The 26,012-nt window shown below is 34.0% G+C and overlaps 1 protein-coding gene across 2 annotated transcripts in view; it reads left to right on the plus strand.

Annotated features, from left to right (window-relative positions):
* Positions 1–26,012, plus strand: part of SNTG1 (syntrophin gamma 1) — a 336,705-nt gene that overhangs the window by 188,760 nt on the left and 121,933 nt on the right. For both annotated transcript variants that reach the window (XM_010401190.4, XM_039549083.1), the window contains exons 4-7: positions 7,331–7,387; positions 13,485–13,542; positions 15,946–15,989; positions 16,097–16,138. In XM_010401190.4, coding sequence (XP_010399492.1) covers positions 7,331–7,387; positions 13,485–13,542; positions 15,946–15,989; positions 16,097–16,138 — 201 coding nt within the window. The remainder of the gene's footprint in view (positions 1–7,330; positions 7,388–13,484; positions 13,543–15,945; positions 15,990–16,096; positions 16,139–26,012) is intronic.

Here is a 26,012-nt window from a genome sequence, read left to right on the forward strand (position 1 = left end):
AGATATCCAGTGTAGATTTGAGCTCCAATGCAAATGACCAAAACTGGGAGGAGAACATTTTGTGAAACTCAAAGTGTAGAAGGCAGTGTTGTTACTAAAAATCCAGATTATATCCTTGCCTGTAGAGAGGCTTTATATTATGGGAAGTGTATGCCCCAGTTGAAGTAGCTTGGGTAGGAAGATAAGACCAAGGTCAGGTACACCTTTTTCTCCCAGGGCAGTTAGGAAATGCCATGAAAAGAGCTGAATTAAACCACGTAGGAACCTTGTCACTACTGATGGAAGGATTGCAGAATATCTTAATATATGATTTTAAGCCTATTTCTTTTATTACTTGAAATTATGCTCACAAAAGTTTGCTGTATGGTGTTCCATAAAACAATGTGCAGTGAGGCAACTCCCAGTCTTTTCAGACATACATGTCAATAGCCTGGACTAACCAGGATAGCCTAATGCTGAACTTGGTAAAAATTGTGATGGGAGAGGAGACAGCCTAACGTATGGCATGTCTCATCTGAAGAAGATTTATTCCTAGGAAAAGTTTTAATATTTGCCATTCCAGAATCAATATTTTTATTTTTGAGTTAATCCTCACAATTTCTATCACCTTTCATGAACATCTGAAATTCAAGGAAAAGGATTATTGTGCTTTAGCAAGATAAGTAGTTTATCTGTCTAGGAAGCTATGGATTTTTTCTTCTTTTCTTTAATAAATTTTGTTTACTAATTGTACTCAGAATTTTTTTTATACATAGAGTCTGTATGCATGTGAGATCCATAAATTAAGGCTATGACAATGTACCATCTGACAGGATGGATTATTTGAATCAGCTACTATTTTTTCTAAAAGAATGAAAATAAGCTGCGAGCAGCTAGCAAATTTTTAGCTACCAGGATAGTTTGCATTTTTACAAAATTGTCTTAAATGCTCTTTTAAAGGGTCATATATTCTACAAAATACTGCTAACTCACCTCATGATAACATACGGATGAGTCACATTTCTTTCAAGCAATTTATTTCTATGCTGCTGTGTAGTAAATGCATTAATTAATTAAACATTAATAATTTCTTTTAGTGGTTTGATTTTTTAATTAAGGATCTTTGGGGGAAATTTGTGTGAAGATCAGTCATAATTCAATACTAATAAAAAATGAATGCATGGTTTTGTGAATTGATAGAGCAACAGCTCTTGCAGTAGCATGGCATTTGTCCACGCATTTATCTGAGGTTGATACAATTGTATCTAAATGTGGCCTATGAACCATAACTGGCTTTTCAATAAAGAAAAAACTATCAATAAACACCTTTTCCAAGGCCAGAAAGTAACATTGTCTTAAATTGTTGCACTGTAGCCAGATCTGTTTTCTGATATTGTTAACCACAGAGTCATTTTTCTGTAAGAATAAGAACATGTGATAGCTCACTTTTAAAGTTGTCCTTATGCTATTGTGAAATCAACTGCTGAAAGATTCATAAATATATACAAAGCCCATAAAGTATCAAAAAAAATTAGCTGTTAGAGATTTTCTAATTTTTTTTAGTTTTTTATAAAAAAGTCTTTCAAGTTAGAAACTTTATACAATAGACTGTTCTTGATTTTTTTTTTTCAATAATACAGCTTTATTAATTTTTAAGAATAAGTTTAAATTCAGAACACATCACTTAATGATGACATGCCTAGGAAGTCAGATGAAGTTATTACATTTTCCTTGCTTGAATATTTAAATTTTTGAGGCTTCCTGAGAGTTAATTTTATATCTGTTACATTGGATCCTTCTCTTTTCAAAATTATGAATTTTCTTGTCATATATTTTAGTGTTGGTAAAACAAGTTCAATTAACATTAGCAATTTTAATGAATAGAAATAGAAGAAAAAAATTAAAAGCTTAAAATGGAAAATAATAGTTTTGACTTATTTTCTCTATTGTCTTTATTTACAATTTTGATTCTGATGTGTGGTTGAATATTATAAACAGTGCTAAAATGAAACTCCCTGTCTTGGGGAGAATTGCAAATATGTGCACAGATAGGTCACCTTTGAAGCATTTTCCATTCTTGTTACCCTCACAAAGCTATCAGTAAGAATCTTTGGGTTTTTTATCTTGTTGGGATCTGTCAGCTATTCAGTGGAGTGAATCCATTTTTTCACAGAAGTCGTCAAGTATCTATCAGATGGGGGTAACTTTTTTTTTCCCCTGCCAATCTGGACAGCTTTAAAGTGACAATCTGACAGATGTAAATATGATTATTTAGGGAAAGCCTAAGGCAGCTTATTTTTGTGCAGCTCCTTAAAATTAAAAAGCATAGCAATCAGCTGAGGTTAAAAATGCCATTTATAATGCCAGATTTGAAAGAAAATAATAACTTTTCCTCATTGGAAGAAGACTTTTCTTCCACAAGATAAAAATATTGCAACTTTGAAAAAACTCAGAGAACCCAAAATATTGATCAGTGGCAGTATGTGATGTGAGGCAGTAGCTGGAAACTACAGAGAATGTTATGAAACCTAGTAGGAGTTCAGATCCTGACCATGGGTTTATAGGTTTATTTCTCTTTTATTTCTATATTAAGAAATGCAGTACTTCTGAAATGAATCAATTGTATGAGTAGACATTTTATAAGTAGATGTTTAGGTGAATGTTTCAGCTTTCAAGCATAGGCTGCAGTACCGGGAACATTTTGAAGTAAGAACAACCGAAGGGTTGACTGCTTTTTTTTATTCCAGTCACTGTTAATAGCCTACACGACAGCACTGTGCTTGCCATCCTCAGTCTCAGCACATCTGCAGAGGAAGGGGGATTTCCAGTTGACCAGGCATGTTGCAGCCCTCCCTTACTGCCAACCTTCTCCAGTTGCACGAGGAATTGAAATAATGAGACAAGCTTCAAATGCCACGTGATGGAAGTTGATAGCAGATGAGCAAGTCTGCTGGCAAACCCTGTTAACACTATTAATTGAAATTGGAAATGTGACTGACCTGTGTCCTGTGTCCTTTACACTCAGAATGAGTACAAAGCTTGCACATGTAAATTAATCCAAAGAACTGTCACTAAGAAAGAGCAAAGAGTTACCAAAAAGGGGATATAAAAACTTGAAAATGTATGCAATAATTAAATTAGATTTAAAAAAATTCTCATTATATTTTCTTATTTCAAAATGTAGTAGGATTACTAATAGCTGATAAGCTATATGAGAGTATGGCCTTGAATATATTATGGCATCAAATGTTAACAGGTTGATCTCTGAAATTGCTGCCAGTGTATTGATATTATCTTTATACTATTGCATTTTAAAATTTATGTTCTAACATTTTCCTCCTTTATTTCCCCCTACATTTTTCCATGTCACTGTGCTATTGTAGATTCCTCTCCATGTCTGTTCCTTTTTTCCCACCTACTATTTTGTGCTGAAAACCTTTCAGCTTTTTATCATGTTCTTCCATATGTATAATACCTTGTTCTCTGTTCTATCCTCTGAAAAGAGAGGTCTTGTTTTCTGTCTGTACCTAGACAAACTAATTCTTCATACCTTTACTCTTATAAGATGAATATCCAGACTCACCAGATGAATAACCACACATTGGGAAAAAGGCTGAGAAATGGTATATTTAAGTTTCACATGCTGTTCAGTTTTGTGAAGATTTTTGAAGTTTCTTCATCCTTCCATTCAACGTTTAGTTGATTTCTTTCATAGAGACACATTATTAGATTATTAGATCACATCAGATGACTGCTTTATATTATACAGGATAAGTAGTTTGAAAGGATTGCTAACTAATCATTATTTTTAAGTCAGTGAAGCAATTATAAACTTCCTTTTACATCATATACAGTCAGTAAGAAATATTTGAATTTTTACAGTGCTCCAAGATAAAAATAACATTAACTCTTTACTAAATATAAATAGTTAATGATTACACAGGATTCTGTGTTTTACTTTCCTCACTATTTACTGTTGCTCTGTACTCACATGGTCATTCTTCACTTCTGATCTCAGTCATGATGACATTTGTGTTCCCCAGACGATCATATGGATTTTAAGGAGAAATTTTAATAGCTCTTTAATGAAACCCTCAAAAATATTGTTTCTGTTTTACTGCATAGCTCTGAGGAAGAATTTTTTTTTTTTTTTGGCAAAACTCTTATCTGTCCTTTCCAGTCAATGAACATATGTGTGGACAAGGAATTTTCTGAGTTAGAGGCATGGAAAATGCTGACATGGCAGCAGCTTTGTGTTTTTCAATAAAATGATAACTACTCCTGTTCTAGGAAACAGCAAGAGCACTACTCTGAATCTTGCTTTTAAGGGTTTTAGGGGCTCTAACCTTCCCTCTGTTTGCTATAATGTAGATAACAAATGTGAAAATGGAATTACAAGCTCACAGAACACTTTGTGTAGTCTTGATAGTGAACTATGTATCTTTTCATCTGAACCAAGTTTTATTTTGTAAACTTGGAGATGAAGTTACTTTTGGAATTTGCAAAACCACTGCAAATTCAGTCACAGAACATCATGTGGTGCAAAAACAGGGGAAAGCATAAAAATATTGATAGAAAATCAATGGAACATCAGTATTTTTAACCTGAACAACACAAATAGTCAATCAGGATACTTAGAGCACTTCCTCACTTACAGAATTTGTTGTCTTCCAGAGCTTTTGCTGTGTTTTATAAATGAATAATCAGAAATCATTTTAAGAACTTAAAGCTATTAGGCCAGAGAAAAGCATTTTATTATTGTTATTGTTCATTTGAAATGGTAATTAAAGACATCAGAACAAAATAATTTGCTTCAGTTTGCTGGTTAAACTTCTTTCATGCATTAATCATTATAATAAAAATATTTTACGTTACAATATAGTGCTTTTCAGACAAAGTATATTCCATTCACCTGGGTGTAAAATGGCACTGAAAATTAAGCTTGGTTTGGGGTTTTTGAGGGTTACATAAAATAAAGCAAGTCCAAATCACAAAATAAAACTTACTTGGACAAAGGAATTTTCTGGCAAAACATTTCAAAGTTTGTATCCACCATCAAAATACTTATTCAAGTTACTTTGAAAGTCAAAAGGGAGGGATTAATATTCTCCAAGTTAAATTTGACATCCTGCCTCTATATCAGGTGTTTTCACGACTAGCTTGAGTCTGCCTTTGCTTGAGTGAAAACCAAAGAGTATATTTTATTGACTCTTTTTAATGGGTACTTTTGTGTGTGTTGGGCTAAAAAAGACAACAAGGACAGAAATATTCCACAGGATCATTTTTTCTATTAGTTTTTTTAAAAACATAGCTTCAGATTAGAATATATTCAGATGCCAGTATTTACAGTGACTACTGACATATCATGAACAACAAATTTTAATGAAGTTGCATGTTCTTCACTGAGAATATTACTTTGTTTGAGATTTAATCCTTAAGTGTGTTGTTCTTTATTCCATTCATTATTGATGTAGCACTAGCCAGTTCAAGTCAGTTTAGTGAAAGGTTGCTATTTTTCAATGCCATCTTAGCACAAGTGTGTCCTATTTGATTTGGGCATGTATAACAAAAAATACCAGAATATATTGGCTAGAGTGTACAAGTCAAGTTTCTGCTTTTAACTCCATGTTCAACACAAGCTGGAGGTGGAAATGAGATGAAGTTAACAGGAAAAATACAGCTCCCAGTGGAGCCACAGCTGAGTGTTTTGTGTTCATTTCTGTAAACTCAGCTTAGACCGCACATCAGAATGTGGCTTATATTGGTTTATCCTGAATATATTGTCAGCAGTATTACCTGCATCTGAAACTGCGGCAGACAAAAGGTTTTCTAAGTGCAGTTTGTGGCCTGAACCCAGTCTATGGAAACTGCATTTTGAAAGTTCCTTTTTAGAAGTTTAGGTTAGAAATAAAAATTGAAATATTTGGCTATTTAACAGCAAAATATGTACCTTTTTCTTAGAATAAATATATGCAAGCGTTTTACATTTTGCAAGCATTTTACATTTTGCAAGCCTAAATGAATAAATGGTAAGTCTCATTTTAGGCAATCCATTTTGTCTTTCAGTCCAAAACATTGGATGAGTTCACGTTCACTCTTTCCACAGTTACACAGTTCATATTTGTCACAAACACAAAAAAGGAAACAAGGTGACTTGATTTCCACCAAAATTCAGCAATAACATTTTTCCAAAACTTTGATGTGGTAGTTCCTTTATTTTCCTTTATGTAAAGGAAGTAAGGAAGTAAAAAAATACATCTGTATATATTCTGTCTTCTCTGTCACTGCTACATTCCTGATGATCTATTGAAATCGGACTGACGCTGGCAATCTATGCTGATTGTGCTGAAATAAATACAGTTAAATGTAACATGTAGTTAAAACATACATGCAGACTTATGCCATGAAATAGATATATATGTAATTAAATGAGTATAAAATCTAGACCACATGTAGAGGACATTCAGAAATCCATAAAATTGATATATTTGAATCTGGATATATGGTATATCTGCTAGTAATTTATTTTACCACTGCCTAAATGTACTAATTCTAAATGATCTTTGGGTATAAAGTCAACAGACAGACAAAGAAAAAAACAGTATTTTTTATAATTTTTTTTATTTGAGACAGATAGTAGCCTACAGTTTTTACAGCACAAATTTTAGGACAAGCAATAAAAGGAAAAAGATGGCCTGCTTTTAATAGTTATAGGCTATGGGTTGCAATTTTTAAACCATAGCTTTGAGATCAACAGTGGCTGTTTTTGTATTTAGCTTTTGGTGGGTTTTGTTTCTGTTTTTGTTTTCCTAATTTGGATCATTAGTGTGCTTTGAAATGGATTTATGCGATGTGTGCACTTGTTATGCTTTGGTTCACATCAGTGAGTGGTCTTGGCATGCACAAGTTGTTTACCTTTCAGATGACACTAAATTGGAAAATGCACTACAGGAGTGCAGTGTATGTTCTTCAGCATGTAGTGATCAACCTGCATGTGGGACCAATTTAGGACTAGTCAAGGCCTTAACCTCTGACATGTGTGTGCTGTGCCATAATTGTCCAACTCTACAGTTCTGTTCTTAGCTCATTGCAGTACTGGCTAGGATGGTGTGAATTGAACAAATTATTTTTTGGGGTTTTTTTTGAGGCAGGATCTCTTCTTTTCTTCCAGATTTTGTCTTTTTCCTCTGCAGTGTAGGTTTCATGGGATTTTCAGTTCAGGAACTCAGAACTTCATTAAAGCAACAAAAATCAATGTAGGATGGAAACACAGAAAAAACTTATTGAAGTACGAATATAGTTTTCTGGCAGAAGACATTAAATCCAGCAAAACTTGATTTATTTTTTCCAGGAAAGAACAGTAACAATTAGAAGACAGACTGTAGGAGGATTTGGATTAAGTATAAAGGTAAGAGGATTTTTTTGGTCTATTATTCCATATTACACAAAGTGTGTCTTTGTATATAATCAATGTTACTGTTAATGAATGCAAATTCTATTTTAGAGGACTAGAAAGAAGAGAGGAAACATATTCTTGTGTGTTAGATACTGTCACAGCAGGCAACCAGAACTATGCTGCCCTATGGAGTGGAAGGCAATCATTCCCTTAAAATTCAAGCTGACCAACTCTGTGATAAGGTTTTATATAAGAGTTGAGAAGTGTTTTCAACTGTATAGACTGTACTTGTGTTCAACTGCTCTCTAATCTAAATAGTTGTTAATGAATACTAAATTACAGTGGCAGGCACATGGAACAGCCAGTAAGTTCATCATCAATTGTCCTACAAAGAATATCACATTAATTCACTGCAATTCTTTAGTGGGACAGAAAGTCTTATTGCTTGCTTGTATTGTTTATTTTTCTGTAGATCAAGCACAGACAGCAATTTATCATGTTACCATGTTTTTGCTTTCTTCAGTAAGATTTAAGAACATATACAAGTGTAGGTGATCCTTTTTAGGAGAGAGAGGAAGGTTTAATAATTTTTATTATTATAGTCTATGATTTTGGAAACCTTACCTTAGTGTTCAATCTGAGTGTAGACAACACAAGATTAAGTTTATCTTCTAAACTCAGCAGTTCTTAGTCTCAAGATAGCAATGGAAAAAATGAAGTGTACTTCACATGAATGCAAAGAGGCCTAAATTATTCATATATAGTGAAAGTATAGATTTTCCTATGAGCATCTGCTAGTACTGACCTTATAAGTGACTCCTTATAAGAAGGATTAATGTGCATTTGTGTTATCATTGATAAGAATATTGCTGAATAGAAATATTAATTTTTAAAAATGTCTTGGTGTGCTTGCTGTTATCTTATTGACCCATGAAGACCTCTGTTCAAGGAAAACTAATTGCTATTTTGTCACCAAAGTTTCTCATCAGTTTGGTCAACAACACTCAAGTTTTCTTGTCCTCCAATATCGTTGTAGGTTACAGTTCACTGAAAAATGATGAAGTAATGAATGTCAGTGTAAAATCAAGTATATGGGTAAATGAGTTTTTATATGGTGCTAAGAAATAACTGCTTGTAGTAAGGACTTTAGATGACTGGAAAACAAATCTCAAGTCAATAAACTTGATTTTTATGTATACTTTATAATGAGTTATCATTTAGAATTAACATTGTTGACAATCTCAAGATCCCATTACTTAGTATTGTGGACATTGCATAAAATAAAATATCATTGATAAATATAAATTAAATAGTTAATGTGCAATGGTCTTTCTTAAATTAGTAGAGCACTATATTCTTACCTTTTTAGAGCAAGATACCCATTTTCTAGGATTGTTTTATATCATAGATATTTTGATCAAAATTAACCTGAGTAATGGAAAGGCGAAGATACATAAAGTCAGATATGAATAGACAATTTTTAATTTTTGAAGTAACTAGCAATCAGATTATGAAATACCACAAGTACAATAACTTATGAAATAATGACAAAAATGTCATTAAAGAGAAAAGAAATCTCTTTAAAAGAAAGGAAACCCAGACTTGCTTGGATGGTGTAGATTAAATAAGGAAAATGAATTCTATGGTCCAGGATTTTCTGTAGGTGTATATCAGGTAGTATGATTTGTTACTCTAAAATTACTTAATTTTTAAAAAATCAATGTGGGACCTTTTTTGCTAGGTCACTTTATTAGTAATTCTACATTCTCACAAAGATGGACAAGCAATTGGATAGCCAACACAATCTTAAAAAAATAATTAATATAATTTATTACTATCATAATTTTAAGCTAGTTGTAAGAAACACCTTAGAACTGGAACTTATAGTAATTTTCCTTTTTTACTTTAGTAGGCAAACTTTATGAAGACTCACTGAAATGGACTTTTTATTTATGGCATGAACTGACATGTCAGTTCCAAATACTCTGCAAAGTGCCAGTTTTCTGTTTAAAATGTGTCATTTAATTATGGTATGCTTCTTCTTGCAGATGAATAAAACTTTGCTGTTTTGTTTTGTAAAATTCCTGAACTTTAACAAAGAACTCATATTTGTTATTAATATTAAATAGAAATGCAATTATTTTGAAGTTGTGCCAGAAAGTAGAGGTCTACAAGTAACCCTGAAAGAGTGGGAAGGACTGAGGCCTCTCCCCCTTGTTTCAGTAATTTCCACAGCCCCATGTACTAAGGTAGTTTCTGTTATCTTACTACTCCCAGGCTAATTAAAGATAGGGGTTATTTAAGGACTTGCTTTCTGGCTGTGGTGCATATCAGAGGATGCCGTTTATCTGAGGTGTTAATTACAGCAGTACAGTGATTAATAGCCCTCACTTTAGAATACTTGCTTGTGCTTTGTTATGAATTTGCTTAGTTTTGGCAATTAGGTTTGGGGCATTATCATGTCTCTTTTTTCTGCTACCTTAAAACACCCATTTACTGTCAGAAATCTCACACGATAAAGTCACCTTTTAAATTTCTCTTGAGTCAATTTTGAAAATGTCTTATCCCACTGCAAGTATTTTGGAGCCTTGGAATTATCTTTTTTCTTAAGAGCAGAGGACAAATTGATTATAATTCCAAAATTAAACTAATTTTTTTTTTTTTTTTTTAATTTGTCTGTGAGGGAAAATCTCTTCTCTTATAACCCGGGTGTTCCAACTATATTTGTAAAAATCAGAAATTCTGCAGATTGCTTAAAAAAACCTGCTTGTAGGATTGACTTTTTTCCAAGACCTAAACTTCAGCCCTCTTAAAAATAGATTGTAGTCCGCTCTTTTAAGGTTTGAAAACCTTGTGTTTTGCTGTACGTCTTAACTGAAGTTAGTGTTGAAACTGTGATTGAATTTGAAGCAGACCTGCTCTGGTTTACACTCTTCTGAAGGAATTATATTCTCTTTTCTGAAGTCTCCTGTTAAATATGTGTGTGTGAAAGAATAGCCATGGACATAGATGTAGAATTTGGTAAGTGTAGTGTCGTATTTTAGTCATTTATCACATCTCTGACTAGTTTGAGATGCAGAGTTTCAACAAAAGATGCTGCTAAGTGTATGATTTTTGAAAGAACACCCTGTTTTTTCAATAGTTGGAGTGTAGTGTTCCTGAAGAAATAGGCAACAAAATTGGTAGTTCATTAAACAAGTTGAGGTTTGCAGTTAAGTCTGACTCCTGGCTATCAGGACTACAGTACACTGCCATTTTCCTGCCTCTGTTTTGATCATTCTTTTAAAATGGTGGACAGCATCACAGATCTTCTGAGATTCAGTATGACTTTTCAGTTTGACTCAGTCAAAAAATTCGGTGGCAGTAGACCCTAAAGCTATTTTCACTAGTAGAAATGCTGCCTTTTAGTATGAAGTCAGAAAGTCCCCTACATTGTCTAACTCTGGTGATGATAAAGTCCAGCAATTGGTCTGATCTTTTATAAACTCTTTCCTTTAGAAAATAAAAAAGTAATTTCCTTGTTATATTTAGAGCCAAAAACCCCAAGCCTTTTTTAGTAAAAGTTACTGCTTTCAGTTGCCCTACTTTTCATATGTCAAAAACTTCTGAAAAAAACCCTCACACATGAAATCTGGAATAAGCAAAAATCTTTAGGAGTATATCATGTGAAACTTTGAATGGAGGTGTGGATGACCTCTCACCAGTAGTGGCCAACATCCAGGACAGTGACCTTCAAACAGCTGCCAGTGATTAGAGCCTCCTCTGCCTCTTCTAGCAGGACCACCTCTGCAGGTGGGTTGCTGCCATTATTCCAGGCTTATCCGTCCCTGCTTAAGGAAAAATGACAAAGAAAATTTGCTTGACAAAGATCAAGATAAGACTCTGGTAGAGGTCTGAGCCATTAAGTCTTCATTACTTGATGTATTTTTGTCTGGGATTATAACTACATGTCCATACTAGAGGAAGAGAAAATTTAAAGCAGTGGAAAAGTTGCCTCTGTTCCCAGAGATTTCTTCAGAAGAGTGTCCCCTGAGACTGTAAAACCAGATTTTAGACACACATACATTTTTTTCCTATACAGGACAGAGAATCAAGTATGGAGAATGCAGGATGCAAGGCTGCAGTATCAACCTGAAGTAGTATTCAACAAGATGTTGGCAGAATACATACAGTTTGCTACAAATTGCTAACAGTGACTGGGTATAGATAGGTGGTCAGCTATTTTCTGTTTCCTGTTTTGATTTTTTGTTTCCTAGAATAGTAGGCACTACATCCTTTTACTAATTTAAAAAGAAGCCTTCATGCAGGTCAGACTCGGATACAATGAGAGGAGATAATTCTCTTCAGTAGGACATCACTGAAAGCTTCTTCAGACCTGCCGTGTAAATGCATTTTGGTAGATTCAATACAAGGGAGGAATAATCATATTGTGTGCATTGCAGGCTCGCTTAGTAATAAAAGTAAATTACGGCTTTAATGGAGCCCCGAGTCTAAGGAGGCAGAGAGGCAGTTTTAAACCTTATACTTCTTTGCTGGGCTTTAAATAGAGCAACATGTATGTAACTTGGAAGCTTAGAAAGAAAATGACAAAGTTATTTTTTCTGGTTGTTTGAAAAATTTTGAAAAAAATTAAATTTGTATGTGACTAGAAATCTGGAGGGTATAGGTTAAAACTTTAAAATATATTGAGCTTGAACTCATTATCTGCAGTGAAGCCAACTTCTGCTGTTGCTGTTTCTCTGGTGAAAACTACTGAGAGATATTCAGCAAGCTATAATGCTTCAATTTAATTAGTCTGAATACATCCCTCAGCCTAACTGAAATGATGGTAGCCTCTGGTCTTTGTGGAGTCAATACTCAGTCTGTGCTAGAAATACTGATATGTTCTGTGCTTGTCAACACTCATCTCATGCAATGCCAGTAGAACTTTTCCTGTAAACAAAAAATTGTTGTAATATTACTGAGATCCCTATTAACTCAGTGTTTTTAGGGCCGTTTGCATTAATAGCCACTAGCAAAAGGAACATTTAGCCTATTTAACATTCTACAGTGTCACAGGAAATTAATCTTTATTCCATGACAGAAAGAGGTGTTGAGTGCAGGAGTCTGTTCAGTTTCAAACACTTGGTGATTGTATGAAGAAGGGACATGTGCTGTTCCTGAGGCCATCAAAATACCTGTGTCAGTCCTTTTCACACCTTGACACCAGATACCTGGACCTAAAAAAGCCATCATTTCCAAAGTAAAACTGTCTGCTGAAAAGAAGAGTAAGCAAATCCTTAACCAGGATTCTTAGGCCGAACAACAATGCGGCAGACAGTGGTTTCTGGTGACCTGAATTTGTACAGCTTGCATTTGAGTGTACACTTTCATGCTCTCTGCAGAGGAAAAAATATTTGTGTCTCTCTATATATTTGCCTTTACCTTCCTTTGAATTTCCTTTTCATTTAAGATTTATTTTTATTACTTTTTTCTTAAGGACTGTAAATGTTTCCAGTCCCAACAGGATAAACTGAATGAAGCAACAGCATTGAATTGTTGTTGAGCTGTTGGAACTATCATCCGGTTTTCATTTATTTCTCCCTATTTATTGAACACCTACTATTCCATTTCTTAATGTTCCTTTTTCTGTTTCTTGTTACTTATGCCACTGTTCTCTTCACTCTTGTGTGACAGACAGAAACAAATAAAGGATGCTTTTGAGATGAAAAGTCCAAACCTTCTTTCTTGTGCTTTTGTTTACCTCCTTCTAGCCAGCGTGAAAACACAGTGTGGTTGCCATTGTAGTTGGATGGCCATTCTGCTTTTACAGGACACATTTCATACATTAAGTGCTCCAGAATTCACAGAAACTGATGTCCTTTTTCTTCAAGTCTGGTAGAGTTCTGAATTCAGTTTCTGAGCTAATGATGGCAACTGAGAACTTCTTTATGTGACACAATAAGGAATTAATCACAATCAAATATTCATTAAAAAATAGAGGAAATGCAGAATCAGAGTTATTTTCTCAGTCTCTCTAAAAACTGCATTTAGAGAAAGGGTAAAATGTAACTTTAAGCAAAAAGGTATTTTTAGTGACTGACAAGATTGTCATTTATTCTGTTTTCAGGGTGGGGCAGAACATAATATTCCAGTGGTCATTTCCAAGATTTCCAAAGAACAAAGAGGTGGGTATCAGGTATCAGCTTATTACACTGTTCTTTAATGTTCCCTTTAAAGAAAGATGTATTAAATCTTGAGATTCTTCAGTGTTAAACAAATACTATCAAAAAACAAACCCTTTCTCTCCCATGTCTTTATGATCTCTTCCTCAGAAACTTTCTCTGAAAAAGTACGGAATTGATATTTGGAATAGTTTGTAAAGTCTTCAATGTATTTTTTTTTTAAATAAAAGATTCTTGTAAAACATTATTTTTAAGATGAGAAATAGGAAGGTATTTATAGAATGAAAATGTTTAACAAATTTAACAAAAGACAATGATTTACTGGCTTTCACTTCCCAGTTATTTTCTGGAAGCTGTAGCAGATCAAATGTTTGCCTCTGAAATCACGGTAACACAGCAGGAGAATGCATGACTTCTTAACCTGGTTAGTCAGGTAATATTGAGACAGGGGTGGCAAATTGCAGAACCTTGATAATACTCCTGTGTTATTTCAGCATTAGATGCTGAGCTGTGTCAGCCTTTGCAGCAGCTCATATGTTGCAAAATCATTACTGCAAAAAGTCTTGACCATACTTAATAATAACAGAGCTGGTGCTGAATCTCTGTATCAACTGGCAATGTTTTGAAGTTACTGGAATGATACATGGATAATAGTTAAACAGCTCAAGATGTGCACAATTATGAGGGAGGAAGGTTGTGAACCAGTACTAATATGGTGTATTTAATATCTTTGTTACGTTTGTATTTATTTGTGCAAGGCCAGAAATGTAAACTTGGAAATATTTCCCGCCATCTGTAATGCAGTAATTCTAGAATTTAGCTTCTCCTCAACCAAAATGTGCCAGCATAAGAAAAGTCTCACATTCACCCACACAGATAAAGAAAGGTGTGGTGCAATCAGCATATTGAGAGCTGAAAGCCAGCCCTGAAAGGTAGATGTGAAAGTTGGAGTTAGGGAGGCTAAGGAGGAGCATGGAATGAGGCCCTAAGGAAGGCCATTAGGTTAACCTTAAGAAGTTATACTTGTGACTACATTCTCTTCAGTATACATATAACTAAGTAATACGTAAAAATGTGGCATATATTACATGCAGTAGATATTAAAATGCTATTAAGCACTTCAGGAAAAATAAGAAAGATATACTTAATTGGGCACACTGAAGTGCAATTTTATTTTTGTCATTATTTTTTTGCTGCAGGAGCTGTTACATTGTTTCTAGCCCCCGTACTACTTAGCTATGATACAATTCATTACTGCTTTCACTTAAAATGCTGCTGATTTTGAGAGAGCTAGTTTTGAGGGACATCTCTTGTGTAGGAGACTGCTATCTTGAGACGTAGAAAATGTCATGCTGTGTGCCTGGACTAGGGAACTTTGATAAAGAAAATACTGCTTGACCTAAAGCCTGTGCCTCCAAAAAAATCAGAATGTCTGTCCTGCAATAATTTAACAATCCATTGTTAAAGATAGCTAATAGGACCATTCCTTCAAATGCGGATTTGAGTGTCATAATTTATGTCAATATGGATTCAATATAATTTTAAAGCTCATGTAAATAAGTAAAGTTTTTGGATCAAGTCAGATACTAGCCTTTTCCAGACAGTATCTTCTGTAATGATATGGAATACTGTGGGTAATAATTGCATGTAATCTGTTATCATTCCTTAGTTCTCATGTTGGGAGTTATTAACTTCTTTATAGACACTTAAATAATCTTTGTTATATTTCTGGTATGCTTATAAGGTGTGTTTGCACCAGATAGCTCTGAAATGGAGCACAGTGTTTAAAAAATGGAAGTGTAGAATTAGATTTTGTAAATGTCTTTGTGATGCAGCTTTGTTTTAAAAATCACATTCAGTTTGGCAATTTTTTTAATGATATATTGATTTTCTAGCTCTTCAGCATATTTAAGTGTTATGCAGCATTAATAGTCCCTGTTATTTATCAAAGATGCAGGATCTAAAAGGTCCTTTATATTTGGTAAAAGCTTCAAAATTAGATTTGTCATTCATAAGTAGCTCTGGAGTCTCCATGTTGCTTTTTTCTCTTTGCAAGAAATGATCTCTCACAGTCAAATAAGACCTAGTCCTGCAGTCCTTTTCTAGCCAGAAAAATATACCACACCTCACCAGAATGGCCTGAAAGCTGCCAAAGGACTGATGCATGAAATTTCGTAGTCTAGTGCTTGGGCTAATAGCCTCTTTTATTGTACCACTGATACACTGGTAATTTGGGTTTAAAAAACAAAATACAAATAATTTATTTGGTAGTTTTATGTTGGGGTTTTTATCAGGTTTTGGGTTGAAGTTTTAAAAAATTATGCAAAACATTAAATAAGAATTCATGTTCACAAAATGTTGGATGTTTTGTACAAAGTGAGTGAAAAATATGCTTTCTGTTTTCAGCTGAACTTTCAGGTTTGCTCTTTATAGGAGATGCAATTCTACAGGTGAGTAAAACTGCAAATTATTTTGTCTGTATTTTTCTAGAAAAGTGAAATGAAATCTATGCTTATGAAATGTAGAGTAAGTCTTCTCTTTATCTTTTTAATAACAGATTAATGGAATTAATGTGAGAAAATGCAGGCATGAAGAAGTGGTGAGCTTTTCTGTTTTTTAGTCTACTTTTTGTCTTTTGTAGTTGCTGAAATGATGGTGTACGCTGATAGCAATGCAGGGGTATCAGCTGTTTTACTGTTGTTCCTAAACCAATATGACTGTACCTTCTAACATGACAAGCAACAAAGTGCAATCTTTTCTTCCTAAGTTTGTGTAATTGCTCTTCTCAGCTAGGCTTTTCTATATTAAAGGTGATTGTTTTATTATGAAGATTTGAGCTGTACATATTCCAGCATTTCTTCTGCCCGCTTATAGCTGTCAAATTTCAGCAGTGCTACACCCTTCTGGCTGTGCGAGGTCATTTTAATTTCAAAAGCTGTAATTTGCAGTATGTTGGAGATTTGTTGTTTGGTTCTTTAAATAAAAGAAAGAGACAAAAGTATTCATCTGCCTCTCGTCCTCTGGCTGTTCCTTATCAGGGTGCTCTTCTCCTTTAGTTAAGCTGTTATCATTTTGGGTATAAAATAACAGTGTATTAAGGAGATTTCTTCTAGAGAAGGAATTTTTGAGAAGTCTGTGGTAGGCTGGTTCCATAGGTTAATCAGTTTTGTGAAACACATCATGTACTTTTGTTGTATTTGACTTTTTGACTCTTCTTAAGTACTTTCAGATGCAGGAAACCCTATATTTCAGAAAATCGTGCCAGAAGTTAGAATATTACCAAATAAATTACCTTTAAATCCTGTTTAGCTCAGGAGAATTTTTACCTGTATTTTTAAAATAATGTAGTACTGTTGTATTTGAAAGCTTATCTTTCTGAATCTTACTTTGCTGATTCAAGGACATTCTTTGTGTTTCATACAGCATTCTGCTATATGTCAGATCATCGAACATGTGCTGCTCAGGTATAGAGAGCAGGAGTTAATAAAGATGAAGTTCTGATGAACGGGTTTAGTGCAGGTTGAAAGATTAGATCACTGCACTATTCTTCAGAGTACATTTGCACACTTTTTTCCTTTTGGAAATCTGTACAGCAAATCCTGCTTCATTCTTCAGAGCCTTCATAATACCCCCTTCTGTATATACTGGCTTATAGTCATACTTATATTGCTTTTAAGTTTTGTCTGTGCGATAGTGATCAGGTTGTAAATATTCTATAAGTTTACTGCAGTTGATTTTTTTAATATGCATTAATTTGGCAAATCTCTCAGTGGGATTTAAATGTTGGAAGTTAAATGTTGAAATTAAAAAACATGAGAAAGATATTACTAAAAGTGTAGCCTTGAATGCATACTGAAAACTGGTATGGACATCAGGACTTGCTTTTCTGTTTTCTGAGACATTTTCTTAACCCTCAAAATGATACATAAATCGGTTGGGTATTTATGATAAGGTTGAAACATGTTCAAGGAAAGAGATTTTGGAAAAGCTGAAAGGGGGGATTGACACAGAGTAGCAAGTGTTATCATATTAAATTTTGATTTATACCTTGTTTATCTAACATAATCCGCTTCTCAAACTCCTTGTAGATAATTCTCTAGGAATAAAAAAAAATGGTGTCTTATCAGTTTTGAATGTGCATTTATGTATTTGCAAATGGTTTCAAAGTTTAAGAAGCAAATAAATTTTAAATTAAATCCTTATTTTAATTAAGAATAATTTTTAATTTTTAATAGTAAATATTAACTAATATTTAAATAGGATCAAATGTCCATATGACATTTTATAAACTAAAACATGCATAAGAGTTATAAATATATAATATAAAAAAGCCAAAGTAAATGGACTCTGATAATCCATTTTTTTGGAAACATTCACTGCCATATGCTACGTGTTTGTGGAGTAAATTTGTTGTAAAGCTGCTATAGTGGTGATAGATGTGGTTTTGCATTGTGCAGTAACCTGTGGGTTTAGGCTTAGCCCTCAGTAAAGGAGAAGTACATCAACTGGTGTGCCAGCAGGAGTTGCAGGTGGGGTTTTGTCTGCAGTGTGTCCTTTGCAGCTGGAGTTGTTCTAGCACTTCTGTCTTGTAGGGTCTTTATCAAATACAGGATCTGTAGCTTTAACCTCAAGGTAATATAGAGAAAATAGGAAGTGTGTGGAGCCTAGTTGCTCGCAGCAGGGATTTGAACAGGAGTTGAAACTTAATTTTCAATCCTTATTGCATCTTGGTACTTTTGAAATGGCTCTGCAAGACACCTGAGCTTGTACCTTTGTTTCTTTCTGATTTTTTCTGTTACTAATTAAGGCTTAGCAGGTACATATGTTAGTGTTTGGGTTGTCTTAATGTCTTAGAAAATATTCCTTGTAAAGCAGTGTGGAATTTTTTTCAGTGGGTAGTGCTGAAGATACCTGTAGAAAATTCAGTCTTATATTTGCAGTGTGACTCTGATGAGAATTCTCTCTTTTCCTAGATGCAAAACTTGTTGCTACTTGTGGAAACTTTTTAAGGATATGTCATATCTTCATAGCTCTGCAAAGAAAAATCTGTGGCATAATCACTGCAGCCTATTGTATGACACTGGTATTTCACCTTGCTTTACTGATAACTGTACTATGGATATAAAATTATTTGAATTTCAAAGTTAGGTAGTTTAATCAAACTCATGTCATCTTTCATAGCAGGGAGAATCTTTCCCCAATGTACAGTGATCTTAGTTATCTTAATGTTGTGGGCACTCTGTTGTCTTTATTGTCTTTCATTACTTTTGATACAGATCATAGATAGATAGATAAACAGACAGACTGATAGACTCCTATATGCCTAGATAGGTAGGTTTAGTCAGTTCTTAATGTATTTTACTGGAAGCCTTTACATGGTTCCTTTATGATTATTTGTTATCTTTAGATGAGTCACTTAATCTTGAGTTTAGTTTTCTGCTTGTAGAAGGTGAAAATATTATTCCTACCATGAAAGCATGATGAGTTTCTATCAAAGACTGACTGTCAGCTTGTTGTTTCTCTTGGGTTGTAAAGACCCCCAACTGAGTACAGCATAACATTGCTTCAGTTTTAGTGCTCTCATGTGGTAAGGTAAATACATGATCTCTCTAGTGAAGTGTCAACACAGGAGGAGGTTGCAGAAAAAAAGGTAATCTAGCAATTCTCTTAAAAAATATCTCACAGGATCTCTCAAACTGGCAGTTTGAGCCCCAAAAATGCAATATAAACTTGTATGTAGAAGGAGAGTCCATTGTATCTGTTAAATTACATGACATTGTGCTCCTTCTACTCATGATTTATTAATTACTCCTCTTCCAGTAGACTCTCCTTTAAATTTTACAGCAAGAATTTTAGAAGGCTGAAATTAGGATTATTCACAGGCAGACCTATGAGTTTCAGCTTTTGTCTAATTAATAAGGTCCAACAATGTGTAGTTTGTCAATCTAGACACCTAGTGGATATGGTTATCCGCCATAATAGATATGATTATTCTTAAGGCTGGAAATTAAAGTATTTCTAGCTTTTACCTCCATTTATTGTCCAACTATAAAGATGGGTAGACGAGCACCAACATAATACTGTTGTATGGACGTTTGTGGTGGTTCTGGGTCTAGCCACTACACCACCACCAATGGACAAGGTTTGGGGAGAGAGTGAGAGGCCCTTGAGCTACTTCTGAGTGGCTATGAGTAGGAAAGTATGTCAGTTCAGTTGCAGGGGCCAAAAACCTTGTGTTGGATCTACTGTTCAGGGTTGTAGTGCACCAAATCATCTAGAGCCAAGGTAGAATTCCAGTTGAATGAAGGCTGATATGTTTAAGATTGTCTCTGTTCTTAATGCTGTGAATAAAACATCTCAGGCAGTGTTAATAACTATGGTTACATATCTCTTTGGATCTTAGCATCTAGTTTTTTTCTCTTAGGAAATAGAAGAAATTAAATGACTATAGATATGAAGTAATTTTTTATTTCTTGCATTTGAGGAACATTCAGGGAATGTTTCAAATGAAAAATGGTAGCTTTCATGTGTCAGCTAACGTGGCATTCCGACATTCCTTGAAAAGTAACAGGAAAAGCTCATGTAGTGGCAGGTAGGTATAAAGACAGAATAAGTATTTAGGCTTTGGTGGATTTTATGTAGAGGTAACTACAATATGTAGCACTGTGGTTCAATTCACCCACTGCTTGCATTTTGCACAAGACACTGTTTTTTTCCAGCAGAATGGCCTGACATGAGATGTCCTCATGCACTGCATTGAATCTTTTGCTTCCCCCTTTTCTCAGCATTCACAGCAGGGCTGTAACTGTGCTGAATCTCCATGAGTCATTTGTGTTATATGAAACTGGCAATGTAGGGATTGTTGTTGCTCAACTGCAATCATCTGCAACTGATGAAACTCTTACTCTGGCCTGTTTCTTTAAAACTATGGTTTCATTCAAACTGATTTTTAAAACTCATTATGAATAGCTTTGGCAATGTTTTTTGTAAATGTTTTTAAGCAGAAGAATAGCATATTAGATTTTTAAGACAGGACTGGAAACCAAATGATCTGAAATTTCAATCCATCTTGACTTTGCAGGTGTGTCTTTTGGTAAATTATGTTTTTTATGTTATCTTTGTTTCCTTAACTGTGAAACAGAGACCTAGACTATTATCAGATTTAGCTCTCTGAATTCTATGAAGTACTTCTGAATCTGTTATAGAAAAGTATCTCTGGATTGATATTTGCAGTTTCATGAAGTGATAACAGCAACCTGCAAACACAGATTACCACCTTCTCATATTGCAGAAATCCTGTACTTTATAACTCACGGTACAGCCATTTAATCCTTTCCCCTCTAGACAGAATGGCAACTTTAAATCTGGAAGCTGCACAGTTGGTGCTTCTAACACTGTAATCTAGGTGCAGTTTTTCACTTCTGAATTTAAAATTGAATTGTAAACTTTCTGGAAATCCAATACTTTTACTCTTTCTGTACAGCTGCTAATCTGTTTTCTATCTGAGACTTGAGTAATAATAATAATAACAATAATAACAACAATAATAAAACTGATGTCACTTTACCTACCCTGGCACAATTAATGAAAATACCTGTTATTGAATATCCTTAATGCTCATTAAATTTGAGCTAATAATAATCTGTCAAATATTTCAGCACAGATTTGAAATGTGTCCATCAAGTGGAAAAGAATGTAGCAGCTGTAAATAGTCTACTGTTTTCTGTAAATACTTTACTATGGAAATGCCTGGAATCTGGATATATCCTGGAGTAGTTTTCTTAATATGTGTTCATCTGCTTTTCTAATCTGGTTTTAGCTATGTCTTTTTATTGTTTAATTTTTTTTTATTGTGCTAAACTCAGTAAAATCTTAAATTTATTCAACTACTGTCACATTAGACTTTTACAATATGTTAATATGTTGCTCGTCATCCTAATATATATTTTCATTTCTTTTTCTCAAGATACCTGTAGATCTATTAGTCATTTTATTAAGATTTCATCTTTTAAAACTACTCATCATTACTGCTGAGTTTTAATAGAAGGGAGTAGAACATGCTGTCATGACTAATACCAAGCATACATGATTAATATTGTTATTTCCTTATTACATGGCTACAGTCTTCAAAGCAAAAATCCATTAGAGGTTAGTGGGATAGAGTGAAAGATTGAATCACTAGTTACGGCACAACATCCTTCAAATAACTGTCCTTGGTTCCTCCTTTGTCATACAGGTCTATTAATTCTGAAACCTGAGCTGCAAAGAAAAAAACAGTTGAGGAGTGGATTTAAAGTGTGTACCATCAAATATGCTTTGTTTGTGACCTTGTTTACATTGATGTTTTTGCTGTAAAGATTCAGGTTTCTCTGCTTCCTTAGGAAGCAAGTAGAAATATTTTCATGTTTTATTTGTACGTGTGTGTACTTCACCCTCCAAAAGACTTTTTGAAATATTTCATGCTGCACAGCATCTCCCAGCTGTGGAGCTACACACACTTTAGTTCAGGGACTCAGTGTTTTCCTTTCTGGGCATAGCCTCCAAAAGGCAGAAGAAGTAAACATACACAAAACACTCCAACTTAATGTAGGAAAAATGAAAACTGCTATGGGCATGGAAATTATCTTCTCTGGTCACTATTAAGAGGATTTCATTTACCCATAAGGACTAGAAAATACTATCCAACTGGAATCAGTTACATTTTCTTTAAACAGGCAACAACCATGTGATATACACTGAAAGCAAATGCTCACCTCTAAAAGGCAACTTCTGTATTTCTAATGGCTTGATTTGGACCTGAGAGAGCACAGTGGACAGAATAGAGCAGGTGCACTCATTTAACTAGCCAGGAGGGGTCACATGCAGGAGGCATGCTCAAAGAAGTGCAAATGTGCACACACATAGTTTTCTGACAACTTCCCAGCAGTTAAAAATACCTGACTTCACTCATCAGAAATGTCATTGTTCTGGCTATAGTAAAATCAAATGGGTGCCAGGAGAAAAGTTTTAATCCAGGGGTTATCTAACACCTGTACATATTTTTAGGTCTTTTTTTCTCTACATTGGGTCTTTGTCTTTTGACAGTTTGTTCGGTGGAGGAGGAAGAGGAAAGGAGAATGGACTCTATATAATTTTTCAATAGTATCCAGTGTTGGCCTGTTCCAGCCGGATACAAGGAGGTTTCCAGATGGCCAACCCCATACTTCTCAACCACTAGTATGGTACAGTATGGTACTGGTGTTTTGGTATCTGTTTGTCAGCACTGGGCCTATTTCTAGATGTATTTTTTTCTTGCTTTTGCCCTGATAGTACTGATGTCTTCATACAAGTTCAGTTTGGTAGTACCTGTTTCTTGTCAGCTGTTTTGGAAGGCTGTGGCAAGTACAACAGCTTGCAGTAGTAAGAGTTTCACAGGTCACAAGTGTGCAGGTCTGGTTACTGAGCAAAGCAGCTCTTCAGTAAAAATTACAAGTTACACGTTCTCTGGATTTTTCTTCGGAGACCTGCAAGAGTTGGTACCTCCCTGTGCTGTTAATACTTTTCTGAGCAAAATGGGAAATAGTCACTGCTCAGGCTGAATTGGCATTACCAGGATAATGACATATATCTTTAAAATAGGAAATGTTCATAGCTCTATTTCACTTCACATGCCCTTGTCAAGCCAGTAGTGATTCAGAGCATTTAAAAGATTCTAATTGTGCTGACCTGTTAAAAGGAAAGTTCAAGGGACTGTTCTACATCAAAAAACTCCCATATTTAAACACTGGCTTGCAATAAAAAGTACGGAGGATGTTTCTAGATTTTCTGAAATGCCTTCTCTTCTTATACTATTCTGAGTATGATGTACTTACATAGTAAATGAATAGACAGGCATGTTTCACAAAATGTCCATCATGTCTCAGTTGTCTTGAGGTTATGCTGACATCTTTTGTTCAGTCATGTTTACATGGGAAATCAAATACAAAACATATTCAAAATCCCCTGTGCATTTCAGATCATGTATGATTTCTGAATCAGTGATTGCAGAGAAATGTTGGTGAGAGCTAGGGTTTACCATAATGCATGCAAACAAATAAAATATTTTGTTTCAATATCCATCACCCTGAAATATTGTAAGGTTTCACAGAGTGCATAAAGCATCTTTCCATCAATTAATAAGTGAGGTTTTAGGGTAAAGTCAATCACCTGCACAACAATGGCAACAACAAATCTCTGAAACAGAGTTTTTTCCAATTAAAACATTGGGAGCTTTGGAAATTGAAAGCATTAAGACATTTAAATTTTTAATTTTACTTCTACAACTGAAGCTTTTAGTATTCCAGGATCTTTATATCTCAACAGGAAAGTGCTATCTAAAAAGGGCCATGCTTTTTTGAATCAAAACATCTCTGTATAATGTTCATTAGATATCATGGAGTTATGTAGCATCAGCAGTGTTTTTCTTATTTTCTGAATTTTTATAGAAAGTGAGAGCACAGAGAAAATTGTAAAACTAGAATTATTAAGGTTTGAGAGACTTGGAATTTCTAAAAGTGAGGCCTGTAGTTTGTGCATTTGTGATATTCTGGCATAATAACCCAGCAGCAATGTAATAGAATTACACAAATCATTCTGGTTTTCTTTTATTGTTGATGTTGCCAATTTTGTTTCAGAAAACACATTCACTCTATATAATAGTCTACAAATTATTGTTTTTATAAGATTTTATAGTCTCAAATGGTAATTAACTTCTGGCAAGAATGGATTTCTGTGGTGTTATTGCTCAATTAAGAAAATAAGAAAAGGTAAAATAAGGGTTGCAATGGGATAAGTAGCTTAATCAGTTTTGATTAATATATCAGATTTATGCTTAATTTTGAAAGTTTCAAAGACCTCATTCTATAAACTGATTAAAACTGTAATTCAGCACTTTTTCATCATTGTGCTGAAATACAAATTATCTTTTTACTTCTTTGGAATTATATGCTAATCTTTTTTGTTTCCAAAATATCTGTAAATGTTCTCAAGTTAATCAAAATACAGCACGAGTACCTCCAAATCCAGTTTTGCCAAGACCTTTAAAATTTAGACACTGATGAAAATGATCTTAAAAATGTTAAGGCAACATTATTTCTAAAATTTTCAAATTACAATATAATTATATTGGATCTCAGTTCAGCAGAATACATATGTATTTGCCTAAAATTATGAATTTACATATTTTGTTAAATTTTTGAAGAACAAAGTAATTTTCTCAACTTCAACCAGATGCAATACAATTAATCTGGAGGAGAAAAACAGCTATTGCATTAAAGGGCGTGAAAGTATGTTTTTATGCATTTACTCAGCTGAGAGCTTTTACCACTAGGCACTTTCCCTGAAGTACTAAAATATCTTTCTCAGAGATTAGATCCTGAGCGTCCAAGAAGCTTAGCAGAATTAACTGCATATATTGATCTAAAACATTACTTCAAATACAAATTTGTCCAAGAATTATTTTTTTGTCATATTGAAGTTGATAACATTTAGAACTGAACAAATGGCAATAGGTTTGTACAGTAATATTTATTCAAATATAAAATTAGAATTTGATTTCAAACTCTTTAAGACCACTTTTTATTAATTTTTCATGAGCATTTATATTCTGGTGCTTGATTACTGTGAGTGTTCATGAAAACTAAGTGTTAAGGTCGTATTTGCCAACAGCAAATTTTATATTGAATATGTAAATGTGAAATTTGCCACTGGCTGTGTGTTTGACCCCAGCCTTGCAATGGGATTAGTGTGAGCAAACTCTTGTTCTGGGAATGATCTTTCTTTTTTCCCCCAGACTTGGAGCTCTGCCTAGTCAGGCAAAATGTTCAAGCCATGCAACACTTGTATTGTTTTCAACAATCATAGATTCATATCTGTTCATAAAATGTCTTAAAATTTAAGACTGTACTTCAAAATGCTGTGTCAAATGGAAGTTTTTCACTCTTCAAGCATTAGGAACAGGAACAATAGCTGGAATGTTTTACAGTCAGGTAATGTGTATGCATTTTGAATACTACTAATGAGCCTTTCAAAAATTACAAACAAAACAAATGTACTTGTTTAGTAACTATCTTAGAAATGTCATATAGAATTCAACCAGGAAAGCATTTTTTTCTGGTAAATTCGATTTGTGGGAACAATTTGACTAAAAGAGCAGGAGATTTTTATATTCTTAATAGATTATTAAGCAGCTTCATTGTTTTGTTAATAATCAGGGTTAGAAAACTCAAACCAGTCAAGTTCATTACTGTAATAATAATAATAATAAAAAGTGCATTATGATCAACTATGAAAAGAAAGAACTCCAAATTCTTTAAATTAATAGTTTGATTAGAATTATTTCTTCCTGTACTCATTACCTGCAAAATTTGGAGACCTTAACTCCAAGTTATTGTCTAGTTTCTGTTGCAGCTTACTAGAAAAAGACATTTCCACTTTTTACTTTGTTTTTATTTTTA

This window comes from Corvus cornix, chromosome 2 (genome assembly GCF_000738735.6).
Source record: "Corvus cornix cornix isolate S_Up_H32 chromosome 2, ASM73873v5, whole genome shotgun sequence".
NCBI lineage: Eukaryota > Metazoa > Chordata > Aves > Passeriformes > Corvidae > Corvus > Corvus cornix.